General features: G+C 37.3%; 1 protein-coding gene across 1 annotated transcript in view; it reads left to right on the top strand.

Moving 5' to 3' along the window:
- The window catches only part of LOC118735518 (thrombospondin type-1 domain-containing protein 4), a 187,419-nt gene that overhangs the window by 29,997 nt on the left and 141,808 nt on the right, over positions 1–15,614 (top strand). Inside the window, exon 2 of the mRNA XM_036465313.1 lies at positions 1,790–2,090. Coding sequence (XP_036321206.1) covers positions 2,041–2,090 — 50 coding nt within the window. The 5' untranslated portion in view covers positions 1,790–2,040. The remainder of the gene's footprint in view (positions 1–1,789; positions 2,091–15,614) is intronic.

Here is a 15,614-nt window from a genome sequence, read left to right on the forward strand (position 1 = left end):
CACATTGATTGTTTAAATGTTTTTGGTTTGAGTAATTCTAGAAATTTTTACCTATTTAGTTTGAAAAAACGAAACTCCTGCACATTGCAAAAAGTTAATTAACACAGCCACACAAAAAAAAATTTGTGTTCTGACCCAAAGGTCTCACTATGTGTACTATATGTTTTTGGGGTCGCTGAATCCGAATCCGAGGTCCATTTAACTCCATCAGTTCAGGGTTTTGATATAACCCCAGAAAACCAATATGGCGGACACCTTTTGGAAAAATTCATCGGATTCGCTTGAAACTCGTTACTCAGGGGTTTTGGGAGTCCGGAGTTTGGGAGTTTTGGGATTGGATCCGCCATTTTGAATTTTGAAAAAATAATATCATATTCGTAATTAGCGACCCCGAAAACCCCCGAGTAACGAGTTTCAAGCGAATCCGATGAATTTTTCCAAAAGGTGTCCGCCATATTGGTTTTCTGTGGTTATATCAAAACCTTGAACTGATGGGGTTAAATGGACCTCGGATTCGGATTCAGCGACCCCAAAAACATAACGTACACATAGTGAGACCTTTGGGTCAGAACACAAATTTTTTTTGTGTGGCTGTGTAATCAATATTAGGCGTGTTTTATTTGATGAGAAATTTAAGCTATTAGCTTATACATAACTATATTGGCTAAGTCTTCCTTACAGCCGGTCTGCTAATGAGGACCGCGATTCCCGCTAAATACAGTCATTTTAGTTGACGTACGTTTCTTAATGTTAAGCGGCTTTGAAAGAAATGGAATCAAAATTTGTGATATCGCGAACTTTAGAGAAAAGTGAAACCTTTCAATATCAAAGAGAACGAAATAGCTTAGGAAATGACTGGATTTTGCTTTGAAATAAAAATTAATAAGGGCGTCCACTCTTAATGAAGCGAGAGGGATTTTGACAAATAAATATGTGTAGCATAGCCGTTGTAAATGATGTATGGATCTAACGAAATTAATGCCGTCCTCAAGATCATTATGGTCATGGTTAAATGAGAAAGACTTAAGACCTTCCGAAACTGAACAAATCTGCAGTAATGGCTCTTACCGGTGTTATCCATACACACTTTCCTGATTCAACCTTCACGTTTTCTCCACTTGAAAATATTCGGAAGCCAAAAAAATTGTATTAATAATACCTGGTCTGGTTACGGATATCTCCGTACACTATGCATCTTTTCAGTTTCAGAAATGTCCACAGCTCATATTCGAGAGGAGCCTGTTGGTCTAATAAGGTAGCATTGAATTTACTTTTGGGTTTGCGCAGCTTGTGATATCAATCTTCCATCAGACAACTCTCACTAAATAGAACTGTAGCCGTATCTTTTCCAATGATTATGGCTATCTATGCATTTAGCTTCTCGTTGGGCATTTAAGCATAGCGAGGCTTGTACATTATGTTAAATCTAACTCTAAAAATAAGTATGAATTAATTCACACTTGAGCGGCAATTAGTGTTATCAGTTAGCCTTCAACACCTAATGTGATAAGAACTATTAAGCTGTTTTTTTTTTTAATAACAAACAAAACATGTATTCATAAAATATAACTGTGGCGCTTATTCACGAGTATTAGTACATATTTTGCCTTTTCTAGCACTTATGTACTTACGTTATGTTATGTATCATATGCTCTGAACTTCTGAACTTTTCCAAAATTTCATTCAACCCATCAAAACGTTGGCCTATTTTAAATTATTTATTAAATTAATTTCTTCTTCTATTAAAGATGACTAATTTTTATTTATTTGTGATTCATTTTAATTTCAGTTTGCGGTCGCTTGTGTGATGTGCCTTTTTGGTGTGGTCTCGTCTCTAAAGTGAATCAAATGAATTGAATAAAACAACTGAACTTTGTGGCAGCTATTAGCCAGTGACGCTAATACAACTATAGTTAGAAAGTTTAATTGATTGAATTTTCAGAAGGTTCTCATTCATCACGAAATTTCTCATGTATCAAATGCAGTTGACGTTGTATTTAATCACTTTGAATTGAAATAAATTTAAACGTGTACCTAAAAATGTGGTTAAACAGTAGCTGGAAGATGATGCGTCTAACGGGATTGTTGAGGTGAGTAGAATATTGGCTTATACATCAATACTTTTTTAAAATAATGTATTTTAATGCGACAGTCCAACAAAGCTTTCTCATTCATTCAAAACATATTTATTAAGTAAGAGTATGGAGACTTCGTTCTGAATGGAAATCTCTCTTATGAAATGCCTGACTTCAATTTTAATTCTAAAAAAAGACTGGCCGATATGACAGGCCTTTTCAAGCTCTAATTAGCGTAAGAAAGCGGAAGAACAACTAAAGAATATATTTTAGATACTGAGGGGAAGAAAGTACCAACTCAGTCTTAGGACCTTACAGCCTTATTATGTATCACGAACGATAGGCAACACGAACGATTCGTCTGCAGAGGAATGCTTCAAAAATTAGTCCGGACTCCGGAGGTATAATTCTAGCGGGTTTAAAAACAAACGATACGATTGCAACGTAATCGATGAAAAGCAAGACGAAGACGACCGACGGAGTAATAAAATCGCAATCAGATATGTTGTCGTCTGCAGACGATTCGTTCGTGTTGCCTATCGCTCATATCGATACATAATAAGGCAGTTAGGATACTCAATGATTAATGTTACTACGTTTATACGCACAGAATAATCGACTTAATTGAAAGCGCATTGACACCGTACACATTTCGCTCTAGTGTTTATACTTACGGCTTTATATCGGCATCAAAGTAACCGTCTTCAAAAGCAAACAAAATTAGCTGTTTTCATTTGACATTTTATAAGTTAACATAGTGGAAAGTGATAAAAATCTAGTTTTATTCGGCATTATAAAATCGTGGCAAAGAAAAATAACGATTATTATTAATCAGCTTTTAAATACTGATGCGATTATTTGGAATTTGAGCGGAACAGCTGATCTCCAATTCGCTTTGAGTGAGAGCGGTGTTTATACACTCTTTCTAACTGTCTGGAGAAATAAACTACCGATTTGAAATGGAGTGTGACCCAAGACACTTCGCTCTTTCAAAGCGAATTGAAATTCAGTTTATACATATGTTTTGAATCGAGGCGAAATGAATTAAAGCGACTTATGCATGCGTATAAACGTAGTATGTCAGACATTCACGAAACCGATTCTATAGCTCTGAGCGCTCACTGGCAAATGAGACTCGGGATCAGTATCGAATAAAACTTTTAACATATATACATACATATGTACAAACGGTTTGAGAATGAAGGATTGGGTAGGAACGTCGCAACCAATTATGCTGTAATATGTATTTTCTTTGCGTAAAGCAGAAAAACTAGACTGAGCAACTTCACCGTTAAAATCTACGTGGGTATTCAAGCAGAAATATGGGAAAACATATTCTAAAGCAGCCATGCCCAGCGCAGGGCACTTGCATATGGAATTCTGCCAGCGCAGGGCACTTGCTTATGGAGTTCTGCCGACGTTGGGCATGACTGTTCTAAAGCATAGGAAAGCAATAAATGGATGGCAGAAAAAAAATTAAAGTTGAGTTTGGCAAATGCTCAATTCATTTAGCAGAACTACTACATAAAGAAACCTCTAAGAAATCTCCATAATAACATAGACGAGGAAACGGAAAGGCAGGCACTAAAAGGTGGACAGTCATGTTGCAAACTAACCGATTCGTACTGTCGCTGTTACGAAGGGACACTGCCCTACCTGAGCCGTTCATTTCGACTCTCGGACTACTGAAGTGTTTTCCAGGCTGAGGTCTCAGTTATAATGGAGGATATAAATGAACTTCATACTGATTTAAAAGGTAAAGAGGTGTTTATCTCTAGTAACAGCCAGGCAGCAATTAAGGCTGTGATTTCCGTCACTGTATCCGATCTCTGGAAGAGATGGCTACGCAGAACAGTATAAACCTCATTTGGGACCTCATTTGGGTGCCCGGTCATGGGGATATAGAGGGTAACTGTATGACGGACGAACTTGCGAGGGGGGGGAGCGGGTACGACCAAGCAGATCCTTCCGGGCAAATAACGCATTCGTTTGTCCTTCACCACGTGCAAGCTGTTTTAAGAGAATTTATCTAAATTCGCGCGTGCGAGAATTTCTAGGCAAACTTAGGCTAGGTGGGACCGAATCTCGAAGATTATATTCTCTAAAAAGGGAGGATATATCTCAGACAACTGGTGCTCTAAAATGCAAACTCGCAGAACAGCTCGAAGTGCCTTACCATAGATGCTTCAAAAGCTATGACTCTAACTGTCCGGCATTAACGAGGAGCAGATTGCGCTTTATGGGGTCTACTATCTTTAGGGACCTTGACAAATTACGAAATTTAAACACTAGGTGCCTGACAGGTTTCGTCAAGGAATGAAACTGGTTCAGCAAGGGGGTGGGTGGGATGAACTCTTAGATGTGGTATCGCAGCGGGCCTTCAACTCGTGACCTATGTATGTGTGTCCCTGCGTAGCAGTGGCTACTACAACTACTTACCTATCCAATATAACCCTTTTTTCAGAGTAACTAGTTGAATAAAATTGATGGTGTAAGGTAAGGTTGGCTTAAGAGTATGAAATACTGTATCCTGATTGTACCTATACACCCAAAGCTCTGGGGTCCTTTGGTAGTATCCACAATACGTAATACGTAGTCCTTAAGGCAGTGACGACAAAAGAGAATTTTTGCTCTGTGCGCTCCTTGGAAATATCTACAAAAGCTTTAAAAAGCTTTGCCCTCTGGCTATGTGTTGCCTTCACCCCGTCTTAGAGGAACTCCCAGCCAATATTGCCTAAAAATTTACCGATGTGTCATAGCAAAAATACTTGGACAAATTTAGACATGGCGTTACATAATTATCGACCCATCGTGATGACATAATATTTATTAAAAATGAGGTAGCTCATTCTACTCGTACGTACGTACATATGTTCCTTGTTTCCAAACCCAAATTCCAATGCCATGTTTTAGCAAAATTGTTTAACATTTTTACGAGACAGCAGATTTCGGGCATTTTATGACTACTTTCCTCATTTTTATGATACTTCCATAAGCGTTCTAACACGTTCGCTAGCAATCGATTACTGCGAGTACGTTTCTGATGTGGCGGTACAATAGCAAATACATAATTTATTAATTATAGCGTACACACCCCGGTCATGACATACAGTGTGTAGTCATAAATCATGGCGTTCGACCGAATTTTGAACACAAAACAAAAACAACACCAGATCTATAAGGAGTTGTGCAATCCAGTCGGCAGCTCGAATTACCCAATTGAGAATACCAAGAAACCGCGTCACTTTACGCTTAGCTACTCCCGAACTCATCATCTACAATTTATGTACTCGTACATACATACATACCTCACACTATTTTCAACCCACCGTCTTATCAAAGCTAATTACCAGCAAAATAAGTAGCGGAGTACCGCTTTGAGAAACACTGCATTCGCTACATGAACAGCGCTTGAAGAAAGCAAAAAATGGAAGAGTTAAATTGCTTTTAATTGTTTAATAGCAGGGAAGTCTGCATTCTAAGCAGAACCATGGCCCAAGCTAAAAACTTCAAATTGCATTTTTGACACTTGTCGAGGCTGTTTGTCGATCAGGCTCGTTGCCGGCAGTCAAGCGACCAAAGTTGCCACTGATTCACCCGAACTTAACTGTGCTCCCTTTCTAGCTACTCATTGAGTAAATGCTTCAATTCTCACATTCCCATTCATGGATAGTTTATGATCGACGCAGACTCACTTAAAAGCAATCGTAAAATATCAAAACTCTGCTGAGAATTTTATGTTTTTTAACACTCGCTTTGCTGTTGTTGTTGTTGTTCAAACTATTTATGTGTCTTACTTGTATCGCATTTTGCTCATTCTCATTTCGGTGGGTGGTTTCTTCGGGCGTGCTTTGGAATTTCTAAGCACGCGACTCTTTTTTAAGTTTTTATTTATTCATGTACAGTACATATGCTGTGCGGTTTAATAACCGCTATTTGTTTAAGTATTTTAAATGAATTTATGGATTCTTAAAACGAAAATCGTGTCTGTAAATTTTTTCTTTTATTTCAATTTTAATTGTTTGCTTCAAGCTTTTGCAGAGTGGGGGTTTTCTCTGCGAAACAAGGTATAGTTATAATATTTATCAGATTTGGAACTAAATATTTTACATTGACTAAATGAAAAGTCGGTTCATGGTAGCTTAAACTTTTGCAGCTTAAAACCTTTTTTTGTTGATCTTCTACGTTCTGTATGAATTTTTAAATACCATAATAAAAACAACAAGCGATTTGTAAAAGACCATCAGTCAGTTGTCGTATTGCTCGATGATCTAAGGGGCGCTTTACAGTTATAATGCGGTATTTTAGCCAACTGTAAGCTAAAAAAATCCATACGGAGTTTCCCTAGTCGACTGTCTAATAGCTGGAATGCCCCGCAACGATGTCTCTTTCCTTTCCATTTATCGTGACAATCGCTTCCAGCTTATTGAAAGGGCTTGCCAAGTCAGAACGATTTTCCACTACCCTGTCTTAAGAACGCAAGAATTGTTTTGGATCTAATAGACAAACTCAGGCGATTAAGATATGCAATAAAAGTCTGGGCAAAAAAGCGAAAAAACATCAAGCCATCCCATTAATTATGTATTTCGTCTCTGAAAAAGTGAAAAGTTTACGCGAAACTTTTGACCAGCAACAAGCCGCAGAAAGCTCCACTGTTTTAACAGAGCATTGCACATAACCGGCTGATGTCTGGGAATCGCCGAGGGGATAGTTCTTAAGTTTGTTTGCCACTTTAAAACCTCAAATTCATGCACACCTACAGACACTTTTCCTTAGTGAGGAATTTAGGATATCATAGTAAGAGAGACGACTGTAATCAGAAATATTCTTTAGCAATAGTTGATTAAGTGTCCTCAGCATCTCTCTTGCATGGGCCGAGCATTCGCAGAGAAATTTTTCAACTCCTTCCTTTGCGCTTGAATCCTTAAAGCTGCGACAGAATTTGTGGAAAAGTGTGTCGATCGTTTTTGCATAGACACCCAAGGGCCAGTATCCTGTGAAGACAGCCGCGAGTTTGAACCTAGGTATTTTCCTTGCTCAATTCAGGCACCTGGTTCCAATAGGGTCGTAGGTATTCCAGCACAGTCAAGTAATTTTATACGATCCTGTACTACCCTAACTCTATTTAGCTTTGGAACGGCAAATTTTATTAATTTCGTACCTACATTTAGTTATATTTAATTATGTCCATATGCCGTGGGATCCAATTAGGATGATTTCGAATTGATCATAAATCGAGGCTAACTCTCTCGTCTGTGTTCTAGCTGACTTAACTCCTCAGAATTACAAAAGTTTCTGCTTGTAATTTAGCAGCCATCACACAAGTGATTTCCCAAAACCGCATTTTACTTTTTTCTGAGAAAATTTTTGCAAGCTGAGGTTCTTTATGGCACCTACAAAGCAGTTGAAGTTTGTGAAGTTAACAAGTTTCCTATTCAGCGTTTCCGAATTGGTAATTTTGCACCAAAATTTTTAATTTTTTTCTTTATGAAATTCACTAATTTACGAATAGTAATTTCTTATTGAATTTGGTAACTTTTTCTGGTGATTTTGGTAACAAATAAAAAAATTTTATAGCAACACGGTTCTTATCGACAGGCATTAACAGCTTGATATTATTTAATGAAATGAGTTTTACGTAATGAATTACTTATATCAATAATATAAATATATAGCTAATAACACGGTGTTTAGCCCAATAATACTTGCATGGTATCTATTTCGAAGCGACAAAAAAACTTGACATTTAAAAAAAAAATATTTTTTAAATCGAGTTTGGCTGTTATTCCTTCTTGGAATAGATTTTTATTTAACTTTTTTGAGACTTTTACGTTGGTGACATGCCTGAGAAGACCCCAAGGAAAATTTTTCGAAAAATAATATTCTAGAACATATCAACACGAACATATTTTAACGATTTTTCCACTTTTTTGAAAACTCCTTAGGCCGGGTCATAAAATAAAAAGACGAGCTAAATTTTGCAAATCCGTCGAGTGTATTACTACTGGATACGTATACTTAAAGAAAATATTAGCGGGTTTGAATTGCCATAAAATTGTCGCACAGTGTAATAAGCCGAAAATTATGCTACAGGAATGTATAAGAGTTACTATCAAATAAGCATAGTTTTATGATAATAGCTCTGATCCAATACTTTTCGTGAAAAATCCTGTAAAACTATCAAACAGCAAAATTACTCTCTGAAGTGTGAGTAAAAAGTGAGTAACAACAAAAAGTACGGGAGCAAAAAATCCATTTTTCCTGTAAAAACGTCAACCAGTGATTGCTTGACACTTTTCATGATTTTACCAGAAGAAAAAGTTTGGGTAAAATCTTACAATTTCATTCTCTACACAACTCTCCAAAAGTCGCTCTCATTTACAGGATTTTGGAGTACGGGAACATTTTTCCTGCAACTTGCTGCAAGTTCGTGTAAAATCCTGTAAGTTCATGGAGTACTGGTTCAGAGCTAATGTATTATTCGTTTGGAGATTTTAGACGATCGAATTTTTTAAAGATTTCTAATTGTCGTTGTCGCAATTGAGATTTGAAAACAACGAACTCATAGAGACCCGCCTTTCAGCAGGCCCTTGCTGGAAGCATAGTAAGATCTGATTCGCACTACCACTGGACCCACCGTTGTACAGATAATCACTGCCTTCACCTCCCGTCTCGTGAATTCCATCCACCATCACCCAACGCAGACGAAAAGCTTGAGCTACCTCGAGAGACCAGCATGACTCAGGTGCAACTAATATCGGCCTCAAAAAATACTATGGCATGCTATACTCCTACTTATCCAGACTTAACACTGACATATCCACATAATACCAACCACCTCTTCGCTTGTCGCTTTAAAGCTTTACCAAAACGTTTGTTAGACTAGCCGATGTAGGCAGGGCTTAATAGGGTTGATACAACAACAGCGACAACCAACAAAAATAACAAAAAGTCTAAGTAAATTGCCTTCATCAAAAGCTTTGATTGATTTTAATTTGCCACACACTTTTTCACTCGCAATGGAATGAGGTTCAAATTGATTGATGGTGGCATTTGATCGGTTTGATTTGATAAGTAAATAAAAATATACGCCAAATGCATACCGATTTAATATGATTGAAACAGTTCAGTACTAACCCCCTCCAATTGATTCACTTCTTGGTAGATATAGCATAGAAAAATCAACGTTGTTCGGATACATTCTTATATGTGCAGCTGAGAGTAAAAAATATTTACTATTAATAGTTTTCTGTTAAAGGGGTGGAAAGAAGAAAATACTATGCAATTTCGATAAATATTTTTTACTGATTTTATAAGTGAAAATTTGTCTTAAATAAGTAAAATTGGGGTTTGATTAAAATTTTTTTCTGGCAACTTTTTGGAAATTTTTCAGAACTTTCGGTATTTTGGGGGATTTTTCCAGAATTTTCAGAATCGTTATCGTGTTATATTGGTATTCTTAGAAAACGTGTGAAGGAAACTTTTAGGCTAGCCAAGTATGCTGACTGTAACGGGGGTTGGGTTGAGGGATAGGATATTCTAAAGATCCAAAGAAATCCATATGTACTGAAAAAAGAAGCTCATGCCGGATCTTCTGTAGTGGAATCGAAAACTCGAACGAGACAGCAAGGCTAAAGAAGGTCCTGTTCAAAGGTTGTGTAACCCAGGGACTCATTAAAAAGGACGACGGCGAGTTGACTCAATGTGGCGAGGCATTTCTCGATTTATTATTACAGGAAATTATTGGCAGGACAGGTCGGGTCTAGACGGAATCTTTCCTGCGATGTTGCAGAACTGGACGACTGCGAGGGTGGTCTTCCTGCAAAAAGTGGGCAGAAATGGCGAGGCATGCCGTTAGGATAACAGGCTCATTAACCTTACATCGTTTTTTTTAAATACCCCGGAGAGGCTAATAAACTTATACATACACACATATATCAAACAAAGCGTAGCGGGACAAATCATCTCGAAGGCACAACACGCCTACACGAAAGGAAGATCGGTAGATACCGCCCTACGCAATGTTATTCTGGGGTAGGCATGAGAGCACCCAATCGGTGAGCAGGGGTACACCGCTACTTTGGTCGCTAGTGGTCCACAGGACACTGAAGAAAATGAAGGCAGGACCTGCCGAACTTACTTCATATGCGGATAATATTTTTGTCATAGTAAGTGAGAAGTGTCTGTCTACACTCAGCTTAGGTATGACCCAGGGACTCCTGGTAAAATATTTTTGGGCAATCGAATTTGGGCTTGTATCAACGCAACAAAAGACAGAAAGGAGCTACTGAACGGCAATCCCGTAAAGAAGCAGGTGAATCTCTATATCGACAGTCAGGCTGTGATAAAGGTGCTACCATCGCACGAAACTTCTCCTCAAGAAGTGTGGTGGAGCGCACGTGAGCTTTGGATTTGCTACATACAAATAGTGACGTACATCTGTACTGGGTTCCGAGACACACCGGCGTCGCGGGAAAAAGGAGACCAACAGGCTTGCCAAAGCGGGTGCTTTGTCGGAAACCATGCTGATAGAGTAGGTGCCGATTTCCCCCACAAGCGATTAAACGGGAAATCGAGCGGCCCACGATCCGGAAGGCACAAAAGGCATGGAAAAAAAAGAAGGCTGTAAGGTGTTCAGGATTATCTGCAGAGCGGAAGTTTCTCCTTTCTCTCAAGAGGGAGGAGGCTACTGGGGTGTATTCTGACTGGACATTGCCTGCTGGAATTGGCCGCCTTTAAACTGGCTTTGACTTATGATAAAATCTGTAGAAGATGCAGAATGAAAGCGAAGGCAGTGGAGCATATCCTCCTGTGAATTTTCTGGTATTTTGCGGGACTTCTCGGGTCTCTTCGGAAATTTAAAACATTAACGGTTCATCCACATAAATGTTAACTTTGCTTTTTACGTGTGCCTATCAGGAAGAAAAAAAGCTATCGATTTTCTCGCTCAAAATAATAAAAAGTTCCAGTTTTAATGAATTTTTTGCTTTTATTATAAAATTAATTCTGGTTACGATCTCCTATTTTAACACTTCCTGCCTCATTGACCCAACCACCCAATTATATTTCTGACTTCGAAATTTAATTGTTTTCGTATTAACGTAAATATCTACATACATATGTATGTAAGATACCCAACCCATGAAATAAATTCTTGCACGCAACATAAAAATTCTTACTACCGCAGCTGGCTGCATTGAAGATCAGTATCACGTTCAGAATGTTCAGTCTGCGGTCAAACGTCAAGTTGCAAAAATCGTCAGCTCAAGTCAATAGAAGGACTTATTCACTAATAATGGTAGAAAGCCAACTGCAAAGTATTTAAACACATTTATCAATAAATACTCACAGAAAATATATTTCTAATATTTCCGACTAATTAATTTTTTCTCACACATCCACAACCGCCGATTGCATCTCTTATCGGCTTAACCCTTTGCATTGCAGTGACGTATTATGTGCGCAAAACATTAATGCGTTGTTATTGCTAGTTGCACATTGCGTGTTCACATGTCATGACAGTGATTTTTCACGTTTCTTTCAGTTTTTGGTGCTGCCGCCACCGTTGTGTTTGCGTTTAAATCTACTGGCGTTTATTTATTTGATTTTCTTATGACTACAATTTTTGTTTTGTTTGCTTTATTTTTGGTTCGTCAAATGTCATCATTCTAACGGTTCGTTTGATTGAAGGTTGGCATAACATTTCCATTGACTTTTGGTGGTCAATAGCCACTGACAGATTGCATGTTTTTAATGCATTTATGACATGTGCATTTAGTGGTAAATAGATACTTGTGGTAGACATTTAAGTGCTTGAGTATGTAAGGAGTTTGAGTTGGGAGTTCACTTAATAAGCTTGCATGTTTAGAGAGGGTAGGTTTTGTTGTGTTTTGGTAAGTCTGGTCTTGGTCTTTTTGATGGCCTTGAGCGTATAAGTTTGACATGAATTCCATTTGAAAAGGAATTTTAAAGGCCGTTTTCAAAAGGTTAGGCAGCACTACTCCCCCGTTGAAAATCGTTATCGACGTTACCGACCCAATGTAACATGTTTAACTGTGGACTAGTGTTAACCGAAGATGATGAAAACGGTCCTAAATGTTTGATTTTCTCAAGGCATGATGAAAAGGGATCGAAAATGGGAAAAATGAAAAGTTTTACATTTCAAGTGCATCTTTCAAGAGTTCGATCCGAAAGCAAGCCAAATGCCTTCGTGTAAAATTTTCCCTCTCTTTTAGAAAGCGAGGCTTATTTCTTGTGCTTGCCAGATCTGTTGCCCCGTAACCTTTACCCATTCTAGTTGGCTTGAGAGAAGCATTTAAATAAAATGGTTCTATTCCTCACCTAATATCAACGCGCTGCAGTACCAGAGTTAGTTCGTTTCTGTAGTAATTATCGTCAAACTACATCCCCGTCTCTATTACGGCAATTAAGGTCGGTGGCACCCCCGTTCCCTTTGTATATGATGAGCAGAATTTTGTTAGTTCCCGCAGACTAACTCCTCCACCGAACGAGATGTCTATATTTTCACCTTCGTCGCAGAGTAATATTTCCCCATTAGTACACGTCCTGCAACTTGTACTCGTGGTTTTAGCTGAGATGCTATGTCGCCAGGGGTTGGTCCTTTTCTTTCTAAACTCGCAGTGGCATCATATGGGAATAGGGTTGCCAGACGTACTGCTTTTGGGAGTAAACGTGCTCCTTTTTATTGCAATGTACTCCCATGTACTTCCAAAAAAAAATATCTGGAAATCTACTCCTTTATTAGTTTTGTACTTCTTTTGTACTCCTTTTTCCAGCTATTAATATTTAATCATATACAGGGTGTAAAATAATAACTGTTGCACAGTTTTTTTTTAAATAAAATTGGCCTTTATAGATTTTGCGAAAAAAGTAGTTCATTGTTAATTATCCGCAGATTTTACTTCAATTTTATGAATTTGTTTTTAAATTCTAACCTTTATTTGGGTTCACTGGCGATAAACACTTTGAGAGAATAGCGCAAGTAAAAAAAGTCGTTATTGTATAGTTTTTAAATTTGACCTTCATTTGGGTTTACCAGGGGGTTTGGGAGAAAAGCGCAAGCGGCACGCAAGTCTTCGTCGGTTACTTTATTACATATCTTCTGTAACCATAAGCTAATTTCCTCCCACTAGGAGGGAATTCATTCGACCAACCCTATACAGTTTTTTTTTCTTTATACAAAATTTAAGAAAAAATACACCTGAAAAATAGGTGTGTGGCGCATGTTCTTATCTCCCAAAGCTGGCAAATGCAAATAAGCATTAAAATTTTAAATCCAATTAATAAAATTAAAGTAAAATATTTACAAATTTAACAAAAAAATAATTTGTTTAACAAAATCTATAAAGAACCCTTTTATTTTTCAAAAAACCTGTGCGACAGTTATTATTTTACGCCCTGTACTTTGCCATTCATATTATGGCAAACACTACTTAGTAAGCAAAGTTAAGTGTGATAGTGAAAAAGTGTAAGCATGGCCGCAAAGTAAGTGCAGGGCGCTCGGATATAAAAATCAGAAAAATATTAAATTATTTATAAGGCTTAAATTAAAAAAATTGCCAAACATTCAGGAAGAGTCTGGAATTGTTTCCTATAAGGGCGGCCATTCAAGAGGCGGTGAGCGAAGGGGGAGTGTGCGCGGCACCTCCAACCCCCACCTAGGTGCCCTATGGGTCCCAGGGACCCCTTAGAAAAATCGCCAAAAATCACAATATTCACTTGCGTCAACAGTATTTTTGCGTAGAATTCGGTACGGGATTATAACCCTTACTACGTAGAATCCAGGGTTGCCACTTTGGTAAATTGTTACCAAAATTGGTAGAAAAAATTTGGGTTGGTAAAAAGGTAAATTCTTTCTCATTTTGGTAGATTTTTGATGAACTTTCCGTTCCCGATTTATTTTTCGTAGTTATCTTTAAATATATTATAAATTTCTTTGCATACTTTTTATATAAATACATATGTACGTATAAATGTATATCGATATAAGGCGCTCCATTCAAAACTAATTTTACTGGAATCCCGAGGAGCTTTTGATTACCTAAATATTTTAAATGATTATTTAAATATAAAGAAAAAATTTGTATGTAATTACGCACTATGATTGTTCGCAAAAAAATAAATCAACGCCATTTTTTATTAATGAAAAAAAGTAAATAAAAAAAAATCAACGGTAATTTTAAGCAGCACATTGCTGGCTATACTCAAATAGTATTTGCTTTAAAACTCCATACCTTAAATTGTTCTAAATTTTCAGAGTAAAAAATTCGAAATATAGACGAAAAATTTTGGAATTTTTCTATATGTTGTATATAGTTTGAGTCCTCGATTTTTTTGAATTTAGTTAAAGCAATAAACAATTTTTACTCGAATAATATGGCGAATATTAAAAAAAAATCACAGAAAAAAAAAACTATAGTTTTGATTAAAATAAATAAAAAAATAACAAAACTATGGTTTTCGTTAAAATAATTATAAAAAAGTTATTGGTAGATATTTCCCAGATTTGGTAGATTTTTTTCAAGTGGATGGTAAATATTTTTTTTCGTCAGTGGCAACCCTGGTAGAATCCTCCTTTCTGTGTTGCCGAAGAAGAGAGGCGGATATAATTCCGGCTTCTCTATCCAAAGTATTTTTGCACTTAACTCCTTTCTGTGTAGGCGGCCTTCGGCCGCGCTTTGGGATAATAACCCTTACTAAGTCGAACTCTCCTTTCTGTGTTGCCGGGGAAGAGGGGCCGGCACCTCTTTTGTTATCAAGGGTATATAAAATGTCCCGTGCAAATGAATATTCAACCTTTTTCAAACGAAAAAACGCAAGTGAAAATTGTGACTTTTGGTCATTTTTCTAAGGGTTCTCTAGGGAACCATAGGGGCCCTAGGTGGTCGGGAGTAACATTTTTGTCAATAGCGGTTCTGCCCTCTCCAAAAAGGTTGGAAAAGGTGCCACGTCCACTCCCCCTTCGATTTCCATCTCTTTAACAACCACTCCTATTGGAAAGCCAACCCATATAGTTATTTATTTTTCACATTTATTGTTGCTTTGAAAAAGATTTCTAAGATATATTTGCTTGTTTGTACCTAATTAATGGTAATTTGTAACAATAAATTGCACAACAAATTTAAAAAAAAAGTTTTACTCCTTTCTTATGTCATGTTCTGCTTTTTTTCTATCGAAAATATAAATGTACTCCTTTCTCTGTTTCAAAAGCTGGCAACCCTATATGTACGGTGACCATCCGTTCTGTTTTTTGCAGGACTGTACTGTTATTTAAAAGTCTGTCCTGCGTAGTTTTTCAAAATAGAAAACCCCCAAAATGTACTGATTTTTTCCAAGTGTCCTGCCTTTGTCCCGCATTTTCTTCGATATTTTAAAATTAACTTTTCCTAATCGACATAAAAGCAGTGTCCAAACTAATTGATAACTACATAAGGGTAAGCAAAACCACCAGAACCAGAAGGTTCAACCAGTCAATGCGTTCTAAATTTTGTACGGTTATGGACAATTGATGACGAGAAA

Source organism: Rhagoletis pomonella, unplaced genomic scaffold (assembly GCF_013731165.1).
Source record: "Rhagoletis pomonella isolate Grant_MI unplaced genomic scaffold, Rhpom_1.0 Rhpom_scaffold_00003, whole genome shotgun sequence".
NCBI lineage: Eukaryota > Metazoa > Arthropoda > Insecta > Diptera > Tephritidae > Rhagoletis > Rhagoletis pomonella.